Source organism: Sturnira hondurensis, unplaced genomic scaffold (assembly GCF_014824575.4).
Source record: "Sturnira hondurensis isolate 20B ecotype Veracruz unplaced genomic scaffold, ASM1482457v3 Scaffold0021143, whole genome shotgun sequence".
Taxonomy (NCBI): Eukaryota; Metazoa; Chordata; class Mammalia; order Chiroptera; family Phyllostomidae; genus Sturnira; species Sturnira hondurensis.
The window spans coordinates 6640130-6657467 of NW_028093774.1; the positions used below are offsets into that span (position 1 = coordinate 6640130).

The 17338-nt window shown below is 42.9% G+C and overlaps 1 protein-coding gene across 1 annotated transcript in view; it reads right to left on the reverse strand.

Moving 5' to 3' along the window:
* The window catches only part of UNC79 (unc-79 subunit of NALCN channel complex), a 210418-nt gene that overhangs the window by 95311 nt on the left and 97769 nt on the right, over positions 1-17338 (reverse strand). The window contains exons 15-19 of the mRNA XM_037031536.1: positions 11177-11367; positions 10476-10599; positions 8161-8301; positions 5506-5727; positions 3185-3412 (exon numbers count right to left, since the gene is read on the reverse strand). Of these exons, the coding sequence (XP_036887431.1) occupies positions 3185-3412; positions 5506-5727; positions 8161-8301; positions 10476-10599; positions 11177-11367 (906 nt within the window). The remainder of the gene's footprint in view (positions 1-3184; positions 3413-5505; positions 5728-8160; positions 8302-10475; positions 10600-11176; positions 11368-17338) is intronic.

The window sequence follows — 17338 nt, forward strand, 5'->3', positions numbered from 1 at the left end:
TGAGCTTGACTAAACTCATCATAAACCACCATAGGATGGTGGTTTCCAGGGCTAAGGGAAAAGGGAGCAGGGAGTAATCGCTCCATGAGTTCAGAGTTCCAGTTCTGCATGATGAAAAAGCTCCAGAGATTGGCCGCACAACCATCACATTACAAACTGTGTTTCATAACGTTCGACCTGCTGCAGTTTCCTGCCGCTGGGACTCCGGCACGCACACCCAGTAACCCGTTTCTGGTGTCATCCTCCAAGACGCAGGGGCCGCTGTCACCTGTCAAGCATACTGGCCTAAGCCTCCTGCCAGCCCATCCTCCGTGTCCTCACCCTGTGTCCTCCACCTGTCCCCAGATGAGAACTGAAGAGCTACGTTGTCTGATACGCACAGCGGGGACCAGGTGCTCTAGGACAGAGCCCTCTTTACTGACGAGCGTCTCCCCCATAAGGCTTTGAGAGAGGAAAACAAACTCCTTCAGCTTCACCTCCGCCTCTGGTATTTTAAGCCCATGATAAATGTCAAGAGCATTGTGCAGGTGGGGCGTTCAATGGCTCGGTTTCCCCACCCATGTGCTTATTCCCTCCTGTTTCGTGGGACGGCGGCATGCAAACTGACACAGCACAGAAAGCCTGCTGGGAACGGCGGAGGGGCTCGGGACACCCCCTGCACCCCCTCACACTCTCGTTCCCTCCCTCGAGGAGAAGTCCGCACTTCACGCAGCCCTCTACTCTGCTCATCATGTCCATAAACTGCAAACCGCTGTCATCCACGGCTACCACCACCCCCAAGGTCACAAGGGACCCCTCGTTTCAGAGTCCCCTGAACCCATGTCAGGCTTTTACTGTTTCCTCCCTTGTCTTGACATGATTTGCCTATTCCCTCCTTTTTTAGACTGTCTCGCATCTTGGTTTTGGAGTTCTCTCTCCCTCAGTTTTCCCCTGTGTCTCTGGCCTCTTCGCAATTTACCTCTGGTCTTTATTCCCTTGTTTACTGTCTCAGGAGCTGGTCCTTCGCAGGATTCTAGCCTTAGGTCTTTTTGATTCTTATTCCACACATCCCACCAGAATATGCTGGTGACTGCAAACTTGTATTACTGCCTATCTCTCTCTTAAGGTCCGGATCCACATCCCTGACGGTGCGTGCCAGCCTGGCACGGACATCTACAAGGCATTTCAGTGCTCGGTGTCTAAATGTGACGGCACCGTAGCCCCCTCCTGCCCCAAAGACACCTCTCCTGCTATAGTAACAACTTTTCTGTCAATGGCAACGTTTGTAAATGGCAAAGCTAGAAAACACAGATGTTTCTCAATTCTTCCATCCCTAAATGCCAAATTAACAAGTGCTACATTGACCGTCTTTCCTCAACAGCCAGCCAGGCCTGCCCCTTCTCTTCATCTCCACCATTGCTTTGGTCCAGGTGCCCCTGTTCTCTTCCCGGAGTGACCACAGTGACTTTCTGATAGAGCCCTGGCCCCAGTGTCCAGGGAGAGACAGGACCCTCCACTCTGTCCTCCACTGACCGGATGAATTTCTCGAACTAACCGAATTCCATCCCCTCCTGATTAAAATTCTGCAGCAGATCCCCATTGTCGCCAAGACAAAAGCCCAACTTCTTAGTGTAGCAAACAAAGCCCTTAATAAATCTGAGTATAAGGGCAGCTCTTCCTTGTCTCCATTGTCAGCCCTTTGCCATCCTCCTTGTTTGCTCTAGTGACACTGGACTACTTGGCAGTTTCCTGAGTGCGTCGCCCCCTCCTTTCCTCAACCCACGCACGGCGCACGGGCTGCATGCAGCCAAGGATGGCTGCGAGTGGGGCCCAGCCCAAAATCATAAATTTACTTAAAACCGTTTTTTTTTTTGCTCATTAGTTTTCATTAGTGTTTGTGTAGTTAAGGTGTGGCCCAAGACACCCCTTCTTCTTCCACAGTGGCCCAGAGATGCCACAAGGTTGGACACCCCTGCGTCTACGCCACTTAAACAGAGAGTTTCTGGGCCTCCCAAGTCCTGCTCTCCACTGCCTTCATTTCATCAACTCGGCTCCTCCTTCAAAATAAGCCCAGGAGCCACCTCCTCCGGGAAGGCCTTTGGGACCCCGTCACACCTCTGAGGCAGAGGTGTCGTCCTGTCTCTGCGCTCCCGTTGCCACCTTGTCCGTACCTCTCTCACGGACTCTGGGGGTTCACTGACTTACTCGTCTTCCCGAGCAGACCCAAAGCTTCTTGATTTTAATGTGTTTCCACATCATCTATTACTGTGACTGTTTTTTAGCACGTGCCTAATGACAATGTTAAAAGACAATACTACAGGGATGTTATTTTGCGACAGGCAAAACTAATGAGTTAGTTGGGCAGAAAGGTACTTAAAAACTGAAGAAACACTTTGTATGCTATACCTCAAAAAAATAGTTTTAAGTCACGTCACATGTAAACAAACACAGGGGAAAGGAATAAAAAGAAAAGGTGGCGAACACTGACTCAAGTAATTCTAGCTCTGATGACATGAGAGTGTTTTGGTGATATGGATGACTTAGATGGAAAATCAGCTAAACAGGGAATAACTAATGTATAGGGCAGCCAATATATGCTATCTATTAGCTGTTCCTGATTTAAATAATTTTCTTGGGAAGCAGAAAATAAAATAAAGATTTTGTTGGCTGCTGACAAAATCAATGGGTCTTACAAACTGAGGTTAGCTAGGAATTCCCAGTGTCCTTGGCCAATTTACTTACTCAGTATTCAATATGTACATTTTTGTGGTATTCACTGTTACCCAAACTCTGTAATAGGACCTTCCAATAAAAGTTATTTCAAGAATACCAGGAATGCTTTGTATTTATGAAAATTATATGGATGGATATGCTGAAAACCCACTCACTCACGACCTAACCCAAGAACTGTATATATAGAAAAATACATACATAAGTAAATCAATAATAGCTATTAAAAAAAGACTGGCCACCATGAATATAAAACTTAAGAGATATAAGAAAAAAACTGCATATAATGTAGCTCCATCACATATTGTTTTCCAGGAGCCTGAGCTGGTGGAAGGAGCAGGAAAACTACCTTCGGACACAGTTTCACCCAGAACCCAGCGTGGAGCACAGGCTAACGCCGGGCAGAGACTCCGTTTCACCGGCTGCTCAGGCCTCATTACTGTTGGGCGGGGCTACCTCCTCTGGAAGGGCTTACCACCAGCCGGCTCTCCTCTTTAGGAGCCAGTCTCTCCAGGAGTTCGCAAGCCAGCTGATAGCAGAGAATACTGGACTGACATAAGCTGCACTCAGTTGCTTTTTCGTCCTTCCGGCAGGTGTGCGAGCCCCCCCAGGGGGCTTGGAAGACGTTGTTTATGATGGACATGATGTCCTTGGATAAGCAGTGTTCTAAGCCCATCGTGATGCCGTCATCCTGTAACTCCATCTGAAAGACACCCAAAAAAGTCCAAAAAAAAAAAGAAGAAGAAGGAGTTTGGTCCTTTTGTCCACTATTCCATCGGCACACTAATTGGGGATAAATTTTATTAACTGACAATGTTAAGTTATTTAAAGATGGTGGGGCTTATAGACCATGAATATACATTGATTTCCATGGATTCTTCTAAGAAGAATATAAACACAAGCCAGAGTCATGAGAATTATTTCTAAAATCATGTAGGACAGTTAAAGAGAGTTGTTCTTTAAACTTATCGCTCTGTGAGGTTTTACATATTTAAAAAATGCTGCTCCTCGCCCAGTGTTCAGAGAGTGATTTCCAAATACCCTTATCCATGAAAAGGAACCAGGGCTCCTTGGAGAAATGGCTGGTTTCAGGTTTGGGGCAAGGAAAATGCGAAATGAACCCAGAGTATCTTGACAGATCAAAAATTTAAAAAGTTCAAGGATGATACGACCATGTCGAAAGAAGACAGGGGCCCGCTTGAAGGGACTCTCACTGACCAACTACGGGCCAATATAAACATTGAGTACCTGAGTGTATAAGTAGATAAATAAATAAATATATAAATGAGAGAGAAGGGAAAATTATTCCTTCGGTAGAATACCAACTAATGAATGTTTTAAAATTATGGAATCCTAAAATTATCATTTGAAAACCATCATAGAACTAATTAATTCAGGCATGAATCATCCATGGATGCCAAACTAGCAGGTAAGAGTCTGATGAGAAACGGGAAATCTCATAGTCTTAAAGCATCTCTCTCCAAGTGACTTACTAATTACAAAGAAAAATGATCACTTTGTGGAAGCGAAGTTTGCAGAAATCACCAAGTTCTTGCTGCTGATAAGGGGACATTATGGTGTCATGTGTCTTCAAAGAACACATCGCATCTGTGGTACTAATGCCAAAAAATGCTCAACCCAAGTCAATTCATAAAAAAACATGAAACTCAAATTGAGGGGTGTTCTACAAAATAACTGGACTCTTCCAAAATGTTAAGCACATCAAACTAAACAGAAACTGAAGAACTATCCTGGATTAAAACTAATGAGGTAGGAGAAACAACTGTGATAACTGATGCTGGATTGTGTTCTCAAATGAAAACAATTTTTTCTTTTGTTGTAAAGGTGATTGTTATATCAATTTTGAAAATAAATCATTTCTCTAAGTTAGATAATAGTATTAAAAATATTAATTTCTAATTTTGATAACTTTACTTGGTTATGTAAGAAAACGTCCTTATGTTTTACAAAAATATACTCTGAATTTTAAGGTTAAAGGGACATAGGCTTGCAACTTCCCCTCAAAAGGTTCATCAAAACATTCATACAGACACACACAGACTAAGAGAGAGAGAAATAAATAAATGTGCTAAATGTTAACATCTAAAGAATTTAGGGGAGAAGTACTTGGGAATGCTTTGTATTATTCTTGCAAATTTTCTGCAAGTCTAAAATTATTTGAAAATTAAAAAGTTAAGAAAAAATGTTCCCAGTGCAGGCCTGCGAGCCACACGATCGCGGTTCAATTCCCAGTCAGGGCACATGCCTGGGTTGCAGGCCAGTTCCCAGTAGGGGACTCACAAGAGGCAACCATACATTGATGTTTCTCTCCTTCTCTCCTTCCCTTCCCCTCTAAAAATAAATAAATAAAATCTTAAAAAGAAAAAAACTCCTCTTTAAATAAAAAAGAAGAAATGTTCCCCTGACCAAAACTTTTAAACTTCTCTTTTAAAATTACCTTCAAAAATCAATTTATAAAATATATTAAAATCAGCCAATCACTATAGAGTTGTACCTTGGTATTCCCACCAATAGCTTTACCCAGTTTGTTCACCAAATCTGTTCAACAGAATCAATTCTAATGACGCTAGGACATTTCTAAAATTCATAGCCACTCTCATATGGCAATATCATTGCAGGCTCTTTAGGAAATTCCCAAAGGAGTTTGAGAAATGTCTTGAGTAACGCTGCATCATTTCAGTAAGTGTGAAGATGTCCAACACAGAAAAAAAATCGCTATACAATGTTTGCCTCATCCTTCATTTCTGAACGAGAGGAAGCTCATGCTTCAGCTACCTGCTTCAGGAGAAGGTCAAACATGAGGATGAAACAATTTAGATTCATTTCATCATCTTCACAATCAAAGTCAATAGTCCTTCCGCCCGGGTGTCCAAAATTCTTGAAAGGGCTACGAAAGGGGCTACGCACAGGACTCCGAAATGGGCTCTGAAAAGGACTGTGGAACGGACTCAGCACGTTGGGCTGAACTCGGCGACCAGGATCAGAGGCGACACTCACCTAGAAGAAAGCACATCGACGCACCTGAGCGACCTGGCGGAGGCTGAAGAGGCGCCATAGCTACTGGGGGCTGCGAAAGGTGTCTCCAGGGGCCACACTCATTTCCTTTCTGAGCCAATAGCGTTAACACCTCAAAATGCTATAACTCTTCTCAACATACAAAAGTAGGAAATAGAATTACCCAAACTTTCTAAGTGTCAGAAAAATAAAACATCAGCACTCTGAAGAATGAAGGCAGCTGTCTTTGCCATTACGTTTTTTTGAGGGTGTCTAAAAACCTACCTTCTTTTTAAAATATATTTTATTGATTATGCTATTACAGTTGACCCATTTTTTTCTCCCCTTTGTTCTTCTCCGCCATGTACAGCCCATCAAACATTTCCCATGAAACTAAATTGCCTGCACTACCTAAAACCATCACCTGAAAAAATGAGAACTCAATGAAAGTCAAACATTGCAAGATCAATTTTAGAATTACAAGCATAGAAGGTCAGATTGTCATGACTGGTTAAAGAATGGACTCTGGGTATCATAATTATTACACTGTCATGGGACAACAATATATGTCAAACCTGTTTACTAGTTGTTCTCCATGTGCCGACCCAACCGCCCTACACACATCCTGGCCCTCACTGCCCTGCTCTTCCCTGCACCTACACCCAAGGGTGCCCAGGACGGAGCTGCTCCTGGCTCTCTTGCTGACTGGCTCCCAGGGGTGGTAAGACAATGGAAGGCCCCAGCAGGAGGCCTGAAGCTGAAGGAGAGAGCGGTAGGACTATTTCTTCCCACTCCTTGCCTGCTCTGATGCTACATCGCTGGCAGTCTCTCCATCGCCCCATCGCTCCTCTAGCCGGCCCTTCCTTATAATTTCAGCTCCCAGGGGGCTCCAGAGACTATTTACCTTGTTCCTTCAACCCTAGGGGTATAATGGTTTCCCATGGAACTATTGGTTCACCAACAGTTCACCAACCCTTACTGCTCCCTTAACCTTTTCCACGACTCTACAGTCAGGGTTTCCACGGAAGTCCCCTCACTTGAACTGTCTGGGATAAATTCTGCAGCAGGACCCTGACTGACATACCTGTACATCACGCTGAATCATCTTTTCTCTCTTAAAGGTCTCTAATAACCAGCAAGCTCCATGACCAAATTCAAAATAGAGCAGAAGAATACCCCATTAAGAATCAGAATACCTGGATATTGGCAGTGTTACCTACGGACATCACTTCAGTCCACTCAACCTCAGGTTAAGTAGTTGTGAAACGAGGATAACGAATTCTTCCCCAACTGCTTCACACAGTTCTGTGATGTTATTAATTGTGAATACATGGCACAGTATAAAGTGCTAATGAAGTAATATAATATTAAAGGTTACAGAAGTAAAAAACCAAAATATAAATGGCAGCTGGTTCCTGTGAGACAGATTGTTTGTTTGTTTTTTTCAAAAGCACTGAATACAAACTAAGATCCCACGATGGTGTTATATTTTCTAATCCCCAGGCATCAGGTGGAATGACTAGGGGGGGTGTGACAGACCGTGGGGAAACTGTAAGGGGGAGAACAGTCCTTGCCTGCCACGGGACGCTGGTCAACCTCCCCCAAACTGATCATAGTCTGGGAACGTCATTCCATCCACTGAAACTCTCCCAGGTCCTCCACAGAAAAAGTATCAATAGTGTGCAACGTTTTCCATAGACTTTGAACCAGACTATATTGACTTTTCTCACCCCAAAAGGTACAAAGGGGTCAATAAAATGGCCTCATAGTGACAGCATCACTCCTAGTCACCATATAAGTGGAACCTAATCAACAAAACAGACAAGCGAGCAAAATATAACCAGAAACATTGAATTAAAGAACAATCCGACTGACAGTAACCAGAGAGGAGAGAGAGATAGACAGAGGGGGGAAACAGGACAAAGGCTAAGGGGATAGGTTCAAGGGTAGGAGTTGGGGATGGGTGGGGTGGGGGGCCAAGGTAGGGTGAAAATGGAGACAATTGTACTTGAACAATAACAATAAATAAACAAACACAGATAAATAAATCAAAACATAGTTTGAAAAAAATCCGAACTCTTCATCCTCAAATGAAAGAAGTGATCTGCTCAGTAGCTGATAAAGAATTCTTATTTGCCAGAAGACCAAAAAAAAAAGTACCTAAAAAGCTTCTTCTTCTTTTTTTTTAACTTCATCAAGGTTGAGAGACAGCTAATGGGCGTGTATAAGAGAAACCGGAAACTCAATAACATTTTGATCACGGACTACACCAAACCTATCGTAGACTCATGTTTCCTATTATTAAATGCGCTTCGAGGGCTTTAGGGCGAGAGGAGATGAAAAAGCACCTCCAGAGAACTTCACCCAACGGCACGTTTAGGTCCCGTGCGATCACGCGAATCTTAGTAAGTGAGACAAAACAATGGCAATAATTACCCTTCGAGCTGCGAGGTTCCCTGCCAGTTCACTGACTCTTGATTTCCTCTGACTTGCCAGTTCTTTGACTGAATTAACTCCGTCAGAAAACATACTTATTAATAGTTGAAGTGGAACCATGATGTCCAACTCCGACAATACCTGAGGAAAAAAACGGATATATATCCCCCCAAAATACAAACTTCAGAATTCAAAAGAAAAGTTCATTGGCATTTTTTCCAAGGTGAACCACTGAACACAAGCACATTCAGCCTTCCTATCTGCGCAGTATCCTCAGGTTCTCATACTAAGAAAGTCGACATTACCGCTGAACCTTCCCTTCCTTCCTCCCTCCCCGTATCTGACACATCTTAGTAAAAACTCGAAAGTACCTCTTGGTGCTGTCCCCTCCCTCCCCTCTGTGCCACGGTTGGTGCATTAGCCCATCACCTTCCCCCAGGATGAGTCTAGTCAGTGAGCACTAGGGGGCACTAGCGAGCTTCAGATCAGTCCGTTCCCCCTCCCATGTGGACGTCCCCTCTGCCCCTGTTACCTGGAGCAAGCTCAGGTATTCTGTCTGCCAAGATAAGGTTATCTTATCTGTAGTGACTTTTCTAGAAACAGATGACGCCTTCCTTCAGACAGAATTAATCCACCTTCTACTCGGCTTTCTCAGAGATTTCTACCTTCCTTTTTAGAGCCATTGTTACTTTACATTCTATTTGATTATTTGATCCTATCTCTCCCACTGTGAGCTCTTCAAAGAAAGTAAGTAGGAGAAAAGGACCATGTCTTATCCCATTTGTACACCAGTGCGTGTTACAGTGACCGGCATATGGGTGCTCTATAAATGTCTCCACCATCAATTAATCACAGGGTTAACTCGAATCACTGTTCCCCAAATGGTTCAGGCCAGTGGCTTCAATCCTCCTGCAACTGCGGCACCGTCTTCCAACCAAAACTGTGGCAAAGCTCAGTCCATAAAACATGTGAACTGTTCCAGCCGTGGTGGGGACAGAGGTTCCAGCCCTGTCCCCGCCTGGCACAGCTCGAAGGGTGTGTAACTGAGTAACAACAACTAGCCGCCTGTAGAACTGACTTTCCCAAAGCGAGAAACTATCTTATTGAAACCTACCTGGGGATGAACACTTAAAATTCTAGGTCACAAAGGTGGCTTTAAAAAATACATATCATCCCCTTTACTCTTTGTCAGTTGTGAAAAATGTTCTTCCTTAGTTTAGATCCTACTAGAAAGGCACCTTCAGAACTTGAAAAGCCTTAAGGATCGCAGCCTCCAGTGAAACAAGTATCTGCAGCAATAGCTAACCTAAACATTGGTTCTGTTCTCGCTGCAGTGGCTCAGTGGATTGAGTGCCAACCTGTGAACAGAAAGTTTGCCAGTTCGATTCCCAGTCAGAGCCCATGCCTGGGTTGTGGGCCAAGTCCCCAGTTGGGGAGGCACGCAAGAGGCAACCAATCAATGTATCTCTTGCACACCAATGTTTCTCTCCCTCAATTTCTCCCTCCCTTCTCGTCTCTCTAAAAATAAATAAATAAAATCTTTTCAAAAATAAATAAACTTTGGTTCTCTCCTCTCTTTTGAAACTCCCTAAACTTTGTATCAGATATCCAACTCAACGTAATAAACTTTTAAGAACATCCACTAAATTCAAGACATGTGCCAGATGCTGAGAAGAAAGCATGAAGGGAGTTATAAATTCAAAAATAAAAAAGCACATGGTCCCTCAAAGCACTTTATAATCATGAGAAGGGACAAAAATATACTCAAATATTAGACAGAAGTAGAATTCACACAGAGAACCTGTCGGAATCCTGAGGGAGGAATAATGAATGCTGATGGGAAGATGGGGGTAAAGTAGCAGAAAACTTCGCAGATGAGATTATTGTTGAGTTGGATTCTAAAAGATAAAAGCTGGGGTTTGCATGCGGACAGGACAGCTGGTCATTCCAGGCTCAGTGAATGGAAGGAACGACTCCTTAGGTCAGTAGCTCTCAACCTTTCCAAGTGAAGGCCCAATTCATATGAAAACAGAATCTCACAAAACAGCTATTAATACTCTTAGTATCTATTGGTGGAAAGCTATACTTCAGTAATAGTAGGGCATAAATTTGTGTTTTCTTAGTAAGTCACAACTATAGCTACAAGTATTTGAAATGTAGTCATCTGCGCATGTGAATCTGATCATTAGTCTGCGGGCAGTCCTCGGGAAACACAGATCACGGACTCTGAGGTAGCTCCCGGCCCTCTACCAGGGATCGGAAGTTCGTAGGCTAAGAACGGGTGCCCCAAAAGACCGAAAGCATCATTCACTTACATGAAGCCACAGCAAAGCTTGTTCCTGCACCGAGGAAGGGTATCCTGTGAACCGACAGCTAATAAAGCCAAACATCTCTTCCATTGAAAAAGGTAGAGGACAGAGCTCAATGTCAAACATTTTGCTGGAAAGCAAAGCAACAGAAGTCAGTGACTAATGGGCGGCATACAGGAGGGTCTCCTTTGCTTTCCCAGTATGCTCTGTGGGAAGCTAAATGCTTTAGATCAGTCTGTGTTCTGAACTGTTATTAGCATGTTTCATTTTACAGCAATGGCTTATGTCATTGGAATAGATACCTTATAAATAATCCATACGGCTGTAATAACATTACTGTTCATACATGAGGCTTAACGGAAGCAACTGCATTTCTAAAGAATGAGAGTTGCTTCCCAGCATCTAAAAACATGTTCCCTTTGCACTTTTCTCACTTTATCCAAACAATAATTATGTTTGAAAATAAGTAAACAATATGGTGCATCTTTTATTCCACAAGAGCAAAATCTTTTCTGAACAATTCCAAATCCCCTTAGCACGACTTGTAGCAACTGCTTCATTGTGGGCCTTCCAATTTCTATGCAGGGTTTTGTTAAACGAGGTTTACATAACATGCTTAATTAGCACAGTGCCAGGCACACAGTAGGTGCTCAATAAACGTTGGCTAGCATTAGTATTACGGTGGCTCCACCGAACTATTTACCCACCTTAATACTTCCCTGAATTCCTTTAGCTGGCTGCCGGGGACTTCGGTCCGGACGGCTTCCAGCCACTCAGGCATGACGCACTCCCACACGGACTGGCTGACCACGTTGTAGGGGATCAGGCAGAGGATGCGGCTGAGACCCTCCTTCAGCTGCGTCACCGTGCTGCAGGACTTGTCCCAGTACCCGCCAACCTGATGGCAGTTCCACGGCCGCGGGAGAAAAGAACAGAACACACTCCGTGTTACAACTGCACACTAGGGTTTCCCACAGGAGGTGGGTACAGAGAAAGGCGACGATCCACCGTATCTGAATCCTGGGCCAAGTGTCCTCAGAGCGACATCTGCAAGAACCTACAAACCATCAGGACCCATAAGTTACATAACAGGAAAAAAACCATGGTTCCAAATACATTCAAATATTAATCACAACTGAATGTGCACTGTGCCTCTACAGGCTTCCCAAATCGCACATGAATTAACATTCCAGAGATGTATTCCTCACGGGAATACTGTGGGCGCATTCTTATTTCTAAAGTTTGACAAACCCATTACAAATATGCACAGTCATGCCGGTACTTCAGAGAAAAACAGATTTCTACTATGGTAAACTCTGTATTCGAGATTGTTCACTATGGAACGGAGCGGCACAGAGGGCCGCTTCCCCTTGGCTATGTGTGCCGCCGCAGTATTTTTCCTAAAAATGCTCGAGAGGCTGGTTGGATTCATGAATTAAAAATACTGGTATTTTTTATTAACTATGATAGTATATAAATATTCTGGTGCAGAAAAAATTAAAATCACAAATCTAGGTTCCAATTCCAATTTTAGATAAATTGCTGTATTCTTATTATATGTATCAAAGTACCACCAAGCTAATTAGTCCTGAATCTTTACTATGTAACAAAATTTGTGGAACCCTGTCTTATTTTAAATGAACCTATTTTTAGATGTTTAATTATTATATGTAGAATTCCAGATCCTTCAAAACAATTAAACCAATTTTATTTAAAGCTGAAATATTTGGGGGGGATCATATTGGTGAAAATCCTAGGTGATGGACTAGCTATTTGGAGAAAGTAACTGTATTTCTGGGATTGTCGTTGCTTCATAGTCTGATAATGATGAGACCCGAGTAGGTATCACTGTGGAGGTTCCTTTGACTTTACAATTTATGGTTAAGCCACACAAAGGCCTATTGGTTTTGAGTCGCATTTTGGAACAGATATCCTTGTGGAGATCCTAAACTGCCGATGGCTAGACAATGGTCCCTATTCTTTGGGAAAAAATTTTATATTTAAAGGGATTTTTAGATCTGAGCTGGTGGCACAGTAGGTGGATATTACACTCACTTCTCCCGAGGACCAAACTGCAATTACAACTTAAATGTAGAGCAATGGATCTGAATAATCAACTGAAGACGTACTGAAGAGAAGTCTCATAACCAAGGATTTATAGAAGAAGCCACAGCAAGACTGAATATATGAACCCCTATGTTCACTGCAGCATTATCACAATCGCCAAGATTTGGAAGCAGCCCAAATGTCCATCAGTAGCTAAGTAGGTAAAAAGGCTGTGACACATTTACACAATGGAATACTACGCGGCCTTCCAAAGAAGGGAATCTTACCTTTCGCGACAGCATAGATGGACCTGGAGAGCATTACGCTTAGCGAAATAAACCGGCCAGAGAAAGACAAGTTGTCTAGGATTTCACTTACAGGTGGAATTCATGAACAAAATAAACCAACGAACATGATAGAAACAGACTCATAGACAGAGAACCAACTGACGGCTGTCAGAGTGCGGTGTGGGAAGGGTTGAAGGGCCGCGTGAAAAAAGTAAAGGAATTAAACAAAAAAACCTCACAAACACAGATAACAGTATGGTGATTACACGAGGGAAAGGGGTGGGGAAGGCATAGGAGGGTAAAGGGGGTTAAACGGTGACAGAGGGAGACTTCACTTTGGGCGGTAAACATGTAATACAATACACAGACGATGCACTGCAAGATTATATACTTGAAACATATAAATTCTATTAACCAATGTCTCCCCAATAAATTCAATAAAAAATGTTAGTGTAAAACAATACAACCATCCGAAGAAATAACTCTGACTATCAGCCCACACCACAGGGTACCTTGCCTTTACTAGTGCCTCCCATTATAAAATAGGAGAAAATGTATTTCTTCTCCTGATAAGCTCCAATTAACACCCCCTCCTCCCTGTACAAACCTCCAACGTCTTTTTCCTTAGCCTTTAAAAAGTAACTTCTCAGTCAACCAACACCACTGCCCGAGGTTGAACTACAACTTCCATGAGATGACACATCAGTGCAAATAAAAACTTTAGAGTCTCCCCCACAAATATTGATAGGCTTGAGCCCTTACAATGGACAGGTAACAACTTGTTCCACCTGCTACAAACACAGTTCAAATAAAAATGAAGAGATGATGAAAACAATTCTCACACAAACTAGTGAGTCTTGTATTACTATGACAGCCTCTCCTATAAGGTTCCTTCATTAATATTTGCTTATATGTTCACATATGTGTATTATACATATATGGTATTTTCTTACCTCCAGATGGTATTGCAAAAAAAAGTTATAAAATCCCTCAAAAGCTCTCAATCTAAATGAGGTTTTTAAAAAAATAACAGTGTATTCAAATTAAGAATTCCCAAAATGCGAAGAAATACAGGAAGTACCCCAAATGCCTTTGAAGTATCTATGATCTGGGTAAATCTCTGATAAATAAGACCAGTCTAATATTGTTGGCCTAATAAAAACAGCTGTCTTCTAACTATGGACCAGACAAGGGGCCACACACTAACCCTGACAAGCCCATGCGGGCTTTGCAAACTCAGAGACAAAAAGTCACCGAGGGGAAGGACAAGACGGCCCGAGCACAAAAACTCCTGAGGAAAAGTGCGTCACAGTGGGGAGTCAAGTCCTAGGGCTGTGGCTTCCTCGACACATGTCAGTCTTTACCTTTGAAATCGCCTACGTCTTTGCGCATCTAAGATAGCATACCTTTGAAATGTCAGAGCAATGTTCTTTTCCAGACTCTTGAAGGCAAGACCGTCAGCACTAGAGCAGGAGATGACAGAGGCCCACATTGGTGTCTTCTTGACCACACACCGTCTCTACGTGCTGTAAATGTTAACTCTCCCGCGCCCACCAATGTCAGAGAAGCATGCGCCTCTCCGTTTGGCTTTTTGTCCAACCCCAGACATGTCCCTGTTTTGCCTTCTCCTGCCCCCTGAATCTGACACCAATGGGTGCCGTGTAACCCTCTGTCTACCTCCTCCTTTGATTCTACTGTATAAAATGAACCCCCAAACTGCCCTTTTCACGGGCATTTCCTCAGTCCCTGAGATTTGGCTTCTAGGCATGTCCTCAACATTTTGGCTCAAATAAACTCTTATGAATTTTTTCTATAGGCTAGCCCTGGCTGGTGTGGCTCAGTGGATTGAGTTGGAGCCTGTGAACCAAGGGGTCATTGGTTCGATTCCCAGTCAGGGCACATGCCTGAGTCGCAGGCCAGGTCCCCAGTTGGGGGGGGAGGGAGGCGGGGCATACAAGAGGCAACCACACATTGATGTTTCCCTCCATCTCTTTCTCTCTCCTTCTGCTCTCTCTAAAAATAAATTAAAAAAATATTTTAAAAATTGTTTTCCGTGGGCTAGACGATTACTCCTTGACAAGACTGTACTGCTGGACTGAGTAAGGATTCCACAACTCTAAGGAAGCAGTTAGCGGGTCCATAAAACTGCTAACCCCAAATCAAGCAGAGCAAAAATTAACTACAGGGGACTAAATGAACTGATGAAGAAAGATGATAATTTTTATTGTTTTTTTTGGTTTGGAACAAAGCTGGTTCTTTAGTGTTCCATTTTCTAGACATAAGACTTCTCTTAGGCTATCTGTAACTCACAACAATTTAGTAGATTGTACCTTTTTGTAAACAAAAATGAAGTACATCTTTTTCTCCCTACCTGATCCCTCCATAATTTAGAAACTCTCACTGAATATTCTTATTTTCATGACAACATAGTTATTTGCACAAGTTCAATAAGAATCTGTTCTCTTTGTAATAGGGCATAATTGAAAAAAATCAGTGGTGTACTACCAAGGCTTTGACTAGAATGTCATATCTGAGAATGATGTAGCTAGAAGCAGATATGGCCAGACAGCTGTAAAGAACTAAGGTTGACATTATAATTAAGGTTGAAAGTTTTAAGGAACTGTAATAGAATAAAATACTTAATCTTTCTGAATCCATCTTGCTCAAGCCCACTCAATCCCCATAACCTGTCAGTTAACAATTTCTGCTTAGTCCTGCACACAGATATCCTAATCAATAAAGGAACCTAACCTGTAGCCTAGGAATGACTGAAGCAACCTGGCTGCTGGAAACTACTGCCCTAAGGGGGTAAGGAAGGTATATCAAAAAATGATTGTTTTCCCTGGCTGGTGTGGCTCAGTTGGTTGAAGTGTCATCCATAAGCCAAAAGGCCATGGGTCCAATTTCTGAGCAAGGCACATACCTAGATTGTGGGTTCAGTCTGCAGTCAGGGCACATGCAAGAGGCAGCTGATCGAGGTTTCTCACAGCATCGTTTCTCTCCCTCTCCCTCTTCCTCCCTTCCCCTCTCTCTAAAATTAATAAGCATGTACTTGGGTGAGGACTTAAAAAAATGAATGTTTATCAAAGTATTTATAGGAACCTTGTGACTGGGACCACAACCACCCAGTTTATTGAACAAAAGCAAAGAAGTTTCATTATCCCCCTTGGACCCTTGCTACATCCGGGTGACGTCTGCAGTCATCAGTTACTTCCTGACCTTGAACCCCTCCCATTTCTCCTTCCCCTGACATAAAAGAAGCCTGAATTCTGTACTTTCTCAAGATGGTCCTTCAGCACGCTAGTCTTCCATCTTCTCAGCTAGCCGAATACAGTCGCTTTTCCCGCCCCAACTCCTTGACACTTAAGTTATTGGCTTTCACTCAATTTTAGAACGAAGTTTGAACATTATGCTAGTGTTAGAAAACCCTCTCGGAAAAATTATCCTGGTACCTGGCTCAGGGGACCCCCATCCCATAGGCAAGAAAAAGAGGTCACTTCCTGGCAGGCCCAGAAAACTTAAAATATTTTGGGGACCTCAAGAAAAAAGAAATTCACTCAAATCTATAGCTAATGCAGATGAAGTATGAAGACTTCTTCTTGGTCTGGCATCTTAACTTTGAAAGTGCCATCTGAGATTCCTTATAAAAGTTCGAGCAAAACAAACTTAAAAACGCTTTCGTGGTCAATTACCATTCTTGCTGCACTTAGGAAAATAATCAGCCCAAATTTAATGAGACTACACTTATTTTGTGAACAAGAGTAATCTTACTTTGATTATCTTCAATGAAAATGTGGGTGATTAGAGAGAGAAATTTTATGTTTTCAGTGGCAAACTATTGCCTTTGTGGATTATCAGATTCCAGTCCCGTTCACTGTCCTTCAGCTATTTTTCACCTCTGTGGAAACTGGCTGCTGCTGTCCTTTACATTTTGTCAATAATTGATAGTTCCAATTTTTCTCCTACCTTACTGACTTGGTGTCGCTAAGAACTAAAACCTGATACTTATTGAAACTAGGCTGTCTCATCCCAAAGCCCTGTAAGCTGAAAGACAACTTAGTAAGAACCTCCATGGATCTATTACTGCAAGAGTTCAGGCCTCTCAGGAAGTTCACCCAGTGCCCACATCCTCCCCGCTCTGCTCCAGGAAATAACCGTGACCGTGACACTGACACGCTCCCTCTGCCATCTAAAGCTGCTTTGAGCTCTGGACCCAGGACTAGGTTTATAGTCTACTCACACCATTAAGCTGTCATTTTCTTTTTGTTTCCTTGTCCTAATCTCTCCTCTTTTCCTCCCTTGGTGATCTCTTAGCTCGAAGTTCCTAACCTGAATCATGTCTCCACAGCAATCAACCAAGCCTCTTTTCTATTTGAAACTTCTAGAGAAGTTTCAGATGGGGGAAAGGTGGGCGGCCCACGCACACCCCTGAACTGTTATAAAGATTATTTTAAAGTGGGAAACATTTGAGCCACAGAAGGTGCAGAAAGAAAACAGTACACAGACTTCCCTTATCTGACTAAGGCAGAGCCTGGG